We start from the raw sequence: 13,544 nt of genomic DNA on the forward strand, positions 1-13,544 counted from the left end.
GCCCTGACCTCGGAACAGTGACCACGATTATCCTGCCTTCTCAGGCCCTGACCCCGGAACTGGACCTCACTATTCTGCTCTTCGGGATTCGGATCCCAGGTACGGGTCAGTCTCTACTCTCCACCTCTGCCTAGCGGGTCTGTCTCCTGGACAGTACACAGCGACGTGCGCGCCCATAGCAGTGCGATACTCACCCTCTCTCTCAGCTTCTCCTGCAGTAAGAGGCTAATGACGGAATATGGAACCCGGAACCAGACCGGAGCGGCCACAATGAGAACCTTCTTCAGCCGGGCCGGGAACGCACCCTGCCGGGGGAGCACAGCTATCTCTCACCGCCCGCACACAGCTATCTCTCACACCGCCCGCACACAGCTATCTCACACCGCCCGCACACAGCTATCTCACACCGCCCGTACACAGCTAGCTCTCACACCGCCCGCACACAGCTAGCTCTCACACCGCCCGCACACAGCTATCACCCCCACTGCACGCACACACCTATCTCTCACACCGCACGCGCATGGCTATCTCTCACACCGCACGCGCACGGCTATCTCTCACACAGCACACACACGGCTATCTCACACCGCACGCACACGGCTATCTCTCACACCGCACGCACACGGCTATCTCTCACACCGCATGCACACGGCTATCTCTCACACCGCACGCGCCCGGCTATCTCACACCGCACGCACACGGCTATCTCTCACACCGCACGCACACGGCTATCTCTCACCCTCAGCAGGCTCAGGATTTTCTTGCTCAGCTCCAGATCGAAGTTGCTGTAGTGACTGCCGCCCATATCATAGATAAACACCAAGCCGTGTCTCTGCGTGTCCGCACTGCGGAGAGAGCGCACACTGCTACTCCAGTACTGAGCGCGCCAACGCACACACACAGCGCACACTTCTACTCCAGTACGGAGTGTGCGCACACACACAGCGCACACTTCTACTCCAGTATGGAGTGTGCGCACACACACACAGCGCACTCTTCTACTCCAGTACTGAGTGCGCGAACGCACACACAAACACACAGCGCACACTTCTACTCCAGTACTGAGCGTGCACGCACACACACACAGCGCACACTACTACTCCAGTACTGAGTCTAGGCGCAAAGTTCACCTTTCCTGTCTCACCCTCAAATACTTTCTGGGCAAGCTACCCAGCTACCTGAATAAGCTACTCACCCCTACCACATGCAGCACCTATCACCTGAGATCAGACTCCAAAAGACTATTCATGGTCCCAAGACTCAACAAAGTATCCGGACGTTCCTCCTTCTCCTTCCGTACACCCCAAAACTGGAACAACCTACCAGAGACTCTCATATCCACCACCAGCTTAAGTTCTTTCAAATCTAAGGCTGTCTCACACTTTAATCTGGTCTGTAACTGTTTCATACGCCTATAATATATATTATCTGTAACTGTGCACGCAATGTCTTGTATATAATGTATACCTTGTTCATTTATGTAACTGTATTTGTAACCATGTATTATTTTGTTTTACTCTGTGCCCAGGACATACTTGAAAACGAGAGGTAACTCTCAATGTATTACTTCCTGGTAAAATATTTTATAAATAAATAAATAAATACTCCAGTACTGAGAGCGTGCACATACACACACAGCGCACACTACTACTCCAGTACTGTCACACACAAACACAGCGCACACTAATACTCCTGTACTGAGCACAAACACAGCGCACACTAATACTCCTGTACTGAGCACAAACACAGCGCACACTAATACTCCTGTACTGAGCGCGCCCGCACACATAGCTCACACTAGTACTCCAGTACTGAGCGCGTGCACACACACACAACTACTCCAGTACTGAGCACACACACAGCGCACTCTTCTACTCCAGTACTGAGTGCGCGAACGCACACACAAACACACAGCGCACACTTCTACTCCAGTACTGAGCGTGCACGCACACACACACAGCGCACACTACTACTCCAGTACTGAGTCTAGGCGCAAAGTTCACCTTTCCTGTCTCACCCTCAAATACTTTCTGGGCAAGCTACCCAGCTACCTGAATAAGCTACTCACCCCTACCACATGCAGTACCTATCACCTGAGATCAGACTCCAAAAGACTATTCATGGTCCCAAGACTCAACAAAGTATCCGGACGTTCCTCCTTCTCCTTCCGTACACCCCAAAACTGGAACAACCTACCAGAGACTCTCATATCCACCACCAGCTTAAGTTCTTTCAAATCTAAGGCTGTCTCACACTTTAATCTGGTCTGTAACTGTTTCATACGCCTATAATATATATTATCTGTAACTGTGCACGCAATGTCTTGTATATAATGTATACCTTGTTCATTTATGTAACTGTATTTGTAACCATGTATTATTTTGTTTTACTCTGTGCCCAGGACATACTTGAAAACGAGAGGTAACTCTCAATGTATTACTTCCTGGTAAAATATTTTATAAATAAATAAATAAATACTCCAGTACTGAGAGCGTGCACATACACACACAGCGCACACTACTACTCCAGTACTGTCACACACAAACACAGCGCACACTAATACTCCTGTACTGAGCACAAACACAGCGCACACTAATACTCCTGTACTGAGCACAAACACAGCGCACACTAATACTCCTGTACTGAGCGCGCCCGCACACATAGCTCACACTAGTACTCCAGTACTGAGCGCGTGCACACACACACAACTACTCCAGTACTGAGCACACACACAGCACACTCTGCTACTCCAGTACTGAGCACACACACCACACTGTGGTGTAGTGGGTATTTCCTGGTCACTGTCATGTGATGCTGTGATGTCACCACTCTGACTTCTGAACCAGGAAGCAGAGTGAGAGCCAGTCAGAGTAACATCAGGGCTTAGACAGGCGCGCAGCCGTCTGAGGTAACCAGGAAAATGGCTACCTGTCGGCAGCAACAAAGAAGGATCGTTCAGTACCAACAAGGAAGTGTGTTATTGTGAAGCATAAACACTGAGACATAAGAGGCGACGAGGATATCACTAAACCCACAACAATGTCACTACGCCTCAGGCAGTAACCCCACAACAATGTCACTAGGCCTCAGGCAGTAAACCCACAACAATGTCACTAGGCCTCAGGCAGTAACCCCACAACAATGTCACTAGGCCTCAGGCAGTAACCCCACAACAATGTCACTAGGCCTCAGGCAGTAACCCCACAACTATGTCACTAGGCCTCAGGCAGTAACCCCACAACTATGTCACTAGGCCTCAGGCAGTAACCCCACAACAATGTCACTAGGCCTCAGGCAGTAACCCCACAACAATGTCACTAGGCCTCAGGCAGTAACCCCACAACAATGTCACTAGGCCTCAGGCAGCAACCCCACAACAATGTCACTGGGCCTCAGGCAGTAACCCCACAACTATGTCACTAGGCCTCAGGCAGTAACCCCACAACTATGTCACTAGGCCTCAGGCAGTAACCCCACAACTATGTCACTAGGCCTCAGGCAGTAACCCCACAACAATGTCACTAGGCCTCAGGCAGTATTCCTCCATACGTAAGGATGGAATTATACAATCCTGCAGCCAATGATAACCCTGGGAAATAAGCTGAAAGCAACAGCGTTACTTTCTCTCTCAGATAGGCATTTATGTACCAGGACAGCCAAGGATAAATATATGTCACTATGGCTCTCATCGGCAGCATGCAGGAATTTCATGTTGAAACAGACAATTAATCTTCTTGGAGCGAACGGCTCGACCAAATGCTGTAAGTGATGACAAAAAGGTTGCTGTATTTCTCACAGCAGCTGGTGCTAAAACCTACAATACTTTAAGAGACTTGTTGATTCCAGATAAACCAGCATCCGAGCCCCTACACTTACCGGTTGAAATACTGAACGATTACTACCAACCTAAACCGCTGGAGATAGCGGAGAGGTTTCGGTTTTATCATAGACGCCAAGAACAAGGCGAGGTATTAAATCCTATGTTGTCGCTCTAAGGCTGAGTCCATAGAGGGGTGAGCAGTTCGGAGCCGCACTGACGCTGAGGCTCGCCTGCTGAAATCTGCGCGATTTCATGCCCATGCAGGCGAGCCAGCGGGCGCAATCGGGAGGCGGGGGGAGGCAGAGGGAGGCGGGGCAGTGACGTTGCTGGACCAATCGCCCGCGACGCACCGACGTCAACGTCACGGCTGTCGGCTGAAAAATCCAACGCCTCAGCACGCCTGCGGACGCTCGCGCTCGCGGCGCTTCCGCACGGCTCAGCGCGGCTTGTCCTTCTATGGACATGGCCTAAGGAAGTTGGCCAGCACCTGCTCTTTCTGTGATTACCGGCCAGCAGCCCTCCGCGACATGTTTGTCATTGGCCTCACAAGTCAGCCTATACAAAAAAAACTGTTAACAGAAGACCACCTCTCCTTAAAAAGGGCTATAGACTGGCAACAGTAATGGAGCTGGCAATGAAAGACGCAGACGCGCTGCAATCGCGCGAGACTGTAAAAGAAGAACTTTTCAACACACCACTTAGCAAGTCAGCAAGTCCGAAACCCCAAGGGCACAGTCGACAATCCACGCTGTCACGACCCACGCCGGGACAGCAGACCCCTGGCGGGTGTTACCGATGTGGAGGAACTACTACTGATGCCAGAGCCTGCAGATTCAAGGACATGCAGTGTCATAATTGTGGCAAAACAGGACATTTACGGCCTGTTTGCCGTGCACCACATACACGCCGCCAGGAAAAGAAGGCGGGAGGCAGACAAACGTATAAAGTGGACCTCCGAGATTCACCGTCCAGCTCGGACGAGAGACGAGCGATTGGAACGCCTCTCCATATACCCCCTCGGACCTCAACCAACGGGCATTGAAGTACAGGTGAAACGCGAAGGGAAAACGCTGCATGGATCTGGATACTGGGGCTGCGGTGTCTGTGATCACTCTACACCACTGGCGCAAGTTACAACAAAGCAGTTGAAGCCACTAAAATCAGACTACATACTTACTCCATGCAACTTTTAAAGCCGCTCGGCTGTGTGACAGTACGTCTCACGTATAAAGGGAAAACAAAAAGACTTCTACTATACGTCCTAGAATGGGCAGGTTCACCCCTATTTGGACAGGACTGGATATGGGCCCTTCGAGTACCAGACATTCAAGTCAACTCCTGTCACGCTCTAGAACAAAACCTAGACCAGCATGAGCCATGGATGAAACACCTACGACATAAGTATAGCACAGTTTAGGGAGGCATTATGTCTCCAGGAAGTAGGCTTGGCTAGATATGCTAAGCGGCTGAAATGCAAAGTTGGCACATGCTTTGTCACTTTTCTGAAGCCAGGGATGCCAGGAGTTATCCACCTGGCAAAGCGTGTGAGTGGCCAGGGATAAAATTCCCACGCAGTGATTCGCTGCAGACTGACAGGATGGACTTTTGGGAGTTTTTAAAAGGTCATGCAGTCCGTCAGAAAGTTAGTTCCATCTGAGATTCACCTAAGATCACCCAAGAAAAGTACAAGTTTTAGCGTCAGGGGTTCCGGAGTGTGAAGGGTTAACTACATCGTAACGAAGATTTGCACCCCTCTTCTAGAATTCGTTTGAGCTAAGGATTCCCAAACGAATTCTGTACGGACATTACGAAATCTTTCCCTTCAGCGAAGATATAGGGGTGGCAAGTTGCGCCCCTAGCCAAGGACTGTCGCACGACTCAAATTGCGCACACACTTGCATGCTTGCCCAGAGGCATTTTTTCGTTCTGTGGACATTTGCTGTGGACATTTGACTTTGTGTCCCAATCCCAGTAAGTGTTTTATCCAGTGTAATTGTGAATATTGTGTGTTTGTTTTAAAAGGAAATAAATTACAATTTATTTTGCCCATCTTGTGTGCTCAATCCAGAATCCCGGTATTAATGTGTTGGTAAGACCTGTTCTACCGTGACAATGGGCATCGCCAATTGTACCAGTAAAGAAAAAGACTGGCGAGCTGCGCATAAGTGGAGATCTCCTTATGGCACTGAACAGCTAATTGATCATGGACCAGTATCCCCTTCCAAGATATGAAGAAGTTTTTGCTTCCTTAGCGGGGGGGGGAAAGATTTTCGAAAATCGATCTCAAGTAGGCATACCTGCAAATGGAGGTTCACCCCGATTCCAGGAAATATCTCACGATCAACACACACACACACAGGACTATTTCAGTTTAACCGAATGGTTTTTGGGATTGCCCCAGCACCGGCAATTTGGCAGCGTAAAATGGAGGACATATTAGCATACCTTATACTGTACTCAGTGTATGCTCGATGATATGTTGATCACCGGGCGCAATGATGAGGAGCTTCGCCACAATGTGGAGCTGGTCCTACAACGCTTAATGGACTATGGGCTAAGTTTTTTTGTGCCCAAATTAGAGTGTTGCGCACATGTGGTGGATGAAGAAGGGCTCCACACAACGCAAGACAAGGTGAACGCATTAGTGAAGGCTCCCACACCCAAGGGGGTCTCACAACTTCGATCTTTCTTGGGACTACTGAACAATTATAATAGATTCTTGCCTAATCTAGAGGACGTTCTGTACCCCCTGCACAGATTATTGGGAACAACAACAAAATGGAACTGGACACCGACGTGTCAGGAGGCTTTCAAAACCTCAGAACGCATGATTCTGATGTCCCGTGTATTGGTCCATTATGACCTCCGCACACCGTTACTGTTGGCATGCGACGCTTCACCATATGGTCTCGGGGCAGTACTTTCTCATCTGATGGACAATGGCACAGAGAAACCAATCGCTTTTGTGTCTTGTTCCCCATCCGTGGCCAAACGTAACTATTCTCCGATTAATAAAGCTATAGTGTGGGCTATAAAAAAATCCCACTTTTATGTATATGGTCGCGACCTTACGCTTGTCACGGACCCCAAGCCATTACTCTTCATCTTTAACACCAAAAAGGGTGTATCCACAACGACAGCCGCTCGCCTACAAAGGCCCGCCCTCTTTTTGGGAGCTTACACCATACCGCTCACACGATGAGCACGCCAATGCAGATGCCATGTCCCGACTTCCACTTAAAGAAAAAAACTAAATTCAGGGACAACTTTGCCACCGTGTGACTACGAATACATTGACCTCGCAGGTACTCGCTAAGGAAATGCAGAGGGGTGACACGCTCCGCACCGTTAGGCAATTCGTGCAGGGTGGACGGCCTCAAACCGGAGCGTCCAACTTGAGGCCTGTAGACGGACGTTCACAGAGGTACACAATTGGAGACTTTATAAGGTGAAATTATAATAGGCTTTATTGTGTCTTTTCCTTTTCATCAGGAAATCATCCAAACACAGGGGGGGGAACAAAGCTTCTATTCACTTGGGAGTATCTCTAGTGAAAATACCATGCAATTAATTCACAACTCCCTAAGTCAAGCATGTCTCGCAGCCCCAAAACATATTGCATGAAATAAGCAGATATAAGAAGTCTCTTAAGAATAAAAGTCTTATCTGTTTCTTGGAGGGAAAATCTTCTCATTTCCTGGTTCAGCTTCAGGTGTAGTAGTTTTCCTGTGTCTTGAAATCAGCTCTGCTGGGCAGAGCTCAAGACCGGTCAGCTCCAGAGATGTGTGTTCTCTTGGTCAGTCTCTCCTGGGAGACTCAAGAACACTGCTCTGTCTCTCCAAAGGTCAGCTCTCAGTCAGAGCTAAGGAGTTACTTCCTGTCTCAACAGACAGGCTTTTGTAAGCAATCTAGATCAGGCAGGTGGTGTTTATTAATTGACTACCAGCAGTTAACCACCACACTGCTAGATTAAAGGCACATTACTTGAACAGGGATTACTCCCCTGTTACAAGGCCAAATAAACTTCTCCATCTGGAACTGCCCACCAGGGATCACTGCCACATGTGGGGAGAGAGAGTGGCGGTTCCACACAGCATGCAGTCGCAAGCATTGCAACTCCTGCATGATGGACATCCCGGCATGGTCCGTAGGAAGCAGCGAGCCCGGGATACATATGGTGGCCGGCAATTGATCAAGACATTGAAAGCTTTGTCACCGGGTGCCCGGGCTGTGCCCAGTCAGCGAGGCAACTACTGAGAGGGACAGTCCAACCGTGGGTGTGGCCAACTACCCCATGGCACCGCATCCAAATGGATTTTGCTAGGCCAATAGACGGTGCCTCGTATTTGATCGTGGTCGACGCACACACACACACACACACACACACACACACACACACACACAGCGCACCCTCCTACTCCAGTACTGAGCACACACACGCAGTGCACCCTACTACTCCAGTACTGAGCACACACACACGCAGTGCACCCTACTACTCCAGTACTGAGCGCACACACAGCTCTCTACTACTCCAGTACTGAGCACACACACGCAGTGCACCCTACTACTCCAGTACTGAGCACACACACACGCAGTGCACCCTACTACTCCAGTACTGAGCGCACACACAGCTCTCTACTACTCCAGTACTGAGCACACACACATGCAGTGCACCCTACTACTCCAGTACTGAGCACACACATGCAGTGCACCCTACTACTCCAGTACTGAGCACACACACGCAGTGCACCCTACTACTCCAGTACTGAGCGCACACACAGCTCTCTACTACTCCAGTACTGAGCACACACACACGCAGTGCACCCTACTACTCCAGTACTGAGCACACACATGCAGTGCACCCTACTACTCCAGTACTGAGCACACACACGCAGTGCACCCTACTACTCCAGTACTGAGCGCACACACACGCAGTGCACCTTACTACTCCAGTACTGAGCACACACACGCAGTGCACCCTACTACTCCAGTACTGAGTGCACACACAGCTCTCTACTACTCCAGTACTGAGCACACACACACGCAGTGCACCCTACTACTCCAGTACTGAGCGCACACACAGCTCTCTACTACTCCAGTACTGAGCACACACACGCAGTGCACCCTACTACTCCAGTACTGAGCACACACACACGCAGTGCACCCTACTACTCCAGTACTGAGCGCACACACAGCTCTCTACTACTCCAGTACTGAGCACACACACATGCAGTGCACCCTACTACTCTAGTACTGAGCACACACATGCAGTGCACCCTACTACTCCAGTACTGAGCACACACACGCAGTGCACCCTACTACTCCAGTACTGAGCGCACACACAGCTCTCTACTACTCCAGTACTGAGCACACACACACGCAGTGCACCCTACTACTCCAGTACTGAGCGCACACACACGCAGTGCACCCTACTACTCCAGTACTGAGCACACACACATGCAGTGCACCCTACTACTCCAGTACTGAGCACACACATGTAGTGCACCCTACTACTCCAGTACTGAGCACACACACGCAGTGCACCCTACTACTCCAGTACTGAGCGCACACACAGCTCTCTACTACTCCAGTACTGAGCACACACACACGCAGTGCACCCTACTACTCCAGTACTGAGCACACACATGCAGTGCACCCTACTACTCCAGTACTGAGCACACACACGCAGTGCACCCTACTACTCCAGTACTGAGCGCACACACACGCAGTGCACCTTACTACTCCAGTACTGAGTACACACACGCAGTGCACCCTACTACTCCAGTACTGAGCGCACACACGCAGTGCACCCTACTACTCCAGTACTGAGCGCACACACAGCTCTCTACGACTCCAGTACTGAGCACACACACACGCAGTGCACCCTACTACTCCAGTACTGAGCACACACATGCAGTGCACCCTACTACTCCAGTACTGAGCACACACACGCAGTGCACCCTACTACTCCAGTACTGAGCGCACACACACGCAGTGCACCTTACTACTCCAGTACTGAGCACACACACGCAGTGCACCCTACTACTCCAGTACTGAGCGCACACACGCAGTGCACCCTACTACTCCAGTACTGAGCACACACGCAGTGCACCCTACTACTCCAGTACTGAGCGCACACACACGCAGTGCACCCTACTACCCAGTACTGAGCACACACACGCAGTGCACCCTACTACTCCAGTACTGAGCGCACACACACGCAGTTCACCCTACTACTCCAGTACTGAGCACACACGCAGTTCACCCTACTACTCCAGTACTGAGCACACACACGCAGTGCACCCTTCTACTCCAGTACTGAGCACACATACACGCAGTGCACCCTACTACTCCAGTACTGAGCACACACACACACACAGCGCACCCTTACTACTCCAGTACTGAGCATACACAGAGCACTCTGCTACTCCAGTACTGAGCACACACACAGCGCACTCCACTACTCCAGTACTGAGCACACACACAGCGCACTCCACTACTCCAGTACTGAGCACACACACAGCGCACTCCACTACTCCAGTACTGAGCACACACACAGTGCACCCTACTACACCAGTACTGAGCACACACACAGCGCACTCCACTACTCCAGTACTGAGCACACACACAGCGCTCTTTGCTACTCCAGTACTGAGCACACACACAGTGCACCCTACTACACCAGTACTGAGCACACACACAGAGCGCACCCTACTACACCAGTACTGAGCACACACAGCGCACTCTGCTACTCCAGTACTGAGCACACACACAGCGCTCTCTGTACTCCAGTACTGAGCATACACACAGCACAGGCTGCTACACCAGTACTGAGCACACACACCACACTCTGCTACTCCAGTACTGAGCACACCCCACACTGTAACTCCAGTACTGAGCACACACACCACACTCTGCTACTCCAGTACTGAGCACACACCACACTCTGCTACTCCAGTACTGAGCACACACACCACACTCTGCTACTCCAGTACTGAGCACACACACCACTCTTCTACTCCAGTACTGAGCATACAGACAGCGCACTCTGCTATGCTAGTGCTGACAACTCACTCACCACTTCAATACCCCCTCCCCATACACACATTGCCCACTCTGCTACTCCTGCACACTCACCTCTCCATGGCGCGGTCCAGCAGGTAGAAGAGCGCCTGGAGCACAGTGTGCTGCACCTCCCATCTGTTCCTGTGCGCTGGGCGGTGTAGTTTGGCGGTGAAGATGGCGATGGAGGCTCCAGACGGGTCACGGACACTCTGAGAGGGGGGTAGGGGTCAGACCCAGAGCTGTGACCCCCCCGACCAATGCCCTCTGCCCCCCAGCCTGTGACCCCCCGACCCCCGCCCTCTGACCCCCCCTGACCTTTGCCCCCTGACCCTCTCCCTGTTACCCCCCTGACCATTGCCCTCTGACCCCCACCCTGTGACCCCTCCGACCATCGCCCTCTGACCCTCACCCTGTGACCCCTGACCATTGCCCCCTGGACCCCACCCTATGACCCCCTGACCATCGCCATCTGACAACCACCCTGTGACCCCCCCCGACCATAGCCCTCTGATCCCCACCCTGTGACCCCCTCGACCCTCGCCCTCTGACCCCCTGCCCTCTGACTCCAAACCCTGTGAGCTCTGCCCCCCCCTTGACGCCCTGCCCGCTGACCCAGTGATCCTTGACTTCTGATCGCCCTACAGTCTGACCTCTGACCCTATGCCCGCTGACCCCTGCTCTCTCACCAGCACAGTGAACTTCCCGCTGAGCAGCTCAGACAGCAGCGGCTCCTGCAGGGGCTTCAACGCCACTATCCCCTCCCTCTGCCGGGTCTCCTGCCAGCGAGAGATAGCCGTGTGCATAACCGTGAGAGATAGCCGTGCGCATCACGCAGAGAGATAGCCAAGCACGTTTCGTGTATGTAAGAGTGAGAGATAGCTGTGTGTGTACCAGTGAGAGATAGCCGTGTGTGTGTCAGTGAGAGATAGCCGTGTGTGTGTCAGTGAGAGATAGCCGTGTGTGTGTCAGTGAGAGATAGCCGTGTGTGTGTCAGTGAGAGATAGCCGTGTGTGTGCCAGTGAGAGATAGCCGTGTGTGTACCAGTGAGAGATAGCCGTGTGTGTGTCAGTGAGAGATAGCCGTGTGTGTACCAGTGAGAGATAGCCGTGTGTGTGTCAGTGAGAGATAGCCGTGTGTGTGTCAGTGAGAGATAGCCGTGTGTGTGTCAGTGAGAGATAGCCGTGTGTGTGTACCAGTGAGAGATAGCTGTGTGTGTACCAGTGAGAGATAGCCGTGTGTGTGTCAGTGAGAGATAGCCGTGTGTGTGTCAGTGAGAGATAGCCGTGTGTGTGTCAGTGAGAGATAGCCGTGTGTGTGTCAGTGAGAGATAGCCGTGTGTGTGTCAGTGAGAGATAGCTGTGTGTACCAGTGAGAGATAGCCGTGTGTGTGTCAGTGAGAGATAGCCGTGTGTGTCAGTGAGAGATAGCCGTGTGTGTGTCAGTGAGAGATAGCCGTGTGTGTGTCAGTGAGAGATAGCCGTGTGTGTGTCAGTGAGAGATAGCCGTGTGTGTGTCAGTGAGAGATAGCCGTGTGTGTGTCAGTGAGAGATAGCCGTGTGTGTGTCAGTGAGAGATAGCCGTGTGTGTGTCAGTGAGAGATAGCCGTGTGTGTGTCAGTGAGAGATAGCCGTGTGTGTACCAGTGAGAGATAGCTGTGTGTGTACCAGTGAGAGATAGCCGTGTGTGTCAGTGAGAGATAGCCGTGTGTGTGTCAGTGAGAGATAGCCGTGCGCGTCCCAGTGAGAGATAGCCGTGCGCCTCCCAGTGAGAGATAGCCGTGCGCGTCCCAGTGAGAGATAGCCGTGCGCCTCCCAGTGAGAGATAGCCGTGCGCGTCCCAGTGAGAGATAGCCGTGCGCGTCCCAGTGAGAGATAGCCGTGTGTGTGTCAGTGAGAGATAGCCGTGCGCGTCCCAGTGAGAGATAGCCGTGTGTGTGTCAGTGAGAGATAGCCGTGTGTGTGTCAGTGAGAGATAGCCGTGCGCGTCCCAGTGAGAGATAGCCGTGTGTGTGTCAGTGAGAGATAGCCGTGTGTGTGTCAGTGAGAGATAGCCGTGCGCGTCCCAGTGAGAGATAGCCGTGCGCGTCCCAGTGAGAGATAGCCGTGCGCGTCCCAGTGAGAGATAGCCGTGCGCGTCCCAGTGAGAGATAGCTGTGCGCGTCCCAGTGAGAGATAGCCGTGCGCGTCCCAGTGAGAGATAGCCGTGCGCGTCCCAGTGAGAGATAGCCGTGCGCGTCCCAGTGAGAGATAGCCGTGCGCGTCCCAGTGAGAGATAGCCGTGCGCGTCCCAGTGAGAGATAGCCGTGCGCGTCCCAGTGAGAGATAGCCGTGCGCGTCCCAGTGAGAGATAGCCGTGCGCGTCCCAGTTTAGAGATAGCCGTGCGCGTCCCAGTGAGAGATAGCCGTGCGCGTCCCAGTGAGAGATAGCCGTGCGCGTCCCAGTGAGAGATAGCCGTGCGCGTCCCAGTGAGAGATAGCCGTGCGCGTCCCAGTGAGAGATAGCTGTGCGCGTCCCAGTGAGAGATAGCCGTGCGCGTCCCAGTGAGAGATAGCCGTGCGCGTCCCAGTGAGAGATAGCCGTGCGCGTCCCAGTGAGAGATAGCCGTGCGCGTCCCAGTGAGAGATAGCCGTGCGCGTCCCAGTGAGAGATAGCCGTGCGC

General features: G+C 52.2%; 1 protein-coding gene across 1 annotated transcript in view; it reads right to left on the bottom strand.

Moving 5' to 3' along the window:
* The window catches only part of PTPN9 (protein tyrosine phosphatase non-receptor type 9), a 29,214-nt gene that overhangs the window by 11,808 nt on the left and 3,862 nt on the right, over positions 1–13,544 (bottom strand). Inside the window, 5 exon segments of the mRNA XM_075576156.1 lie at positions 9–36; positions 118–305; positions 740–845; positions 10,958–11,094; positions 11,572–11,661. Of these exon segments, the coding sequence (XP_075432271.1) occupies positions 9–36; positions 118–305; positions 740–845; positions 10,958–11,094; positions 11,572–11,661 (549 nt within the window).

Source organism: Ascaphus truei, chromosome 18 (assembly GCF_040206685.1).
Source record: "Ascaphus truei isolate aAscTru1 chromosome 18, aAscTru1.hap1, whole genome shotgun sequence".
Taxonomy (NCBI): Eukaryota; Metazoa; Chordata; class Amphibia; order Anura; family Ascaphidae; genus Ascaphus; species Ascaphus truei.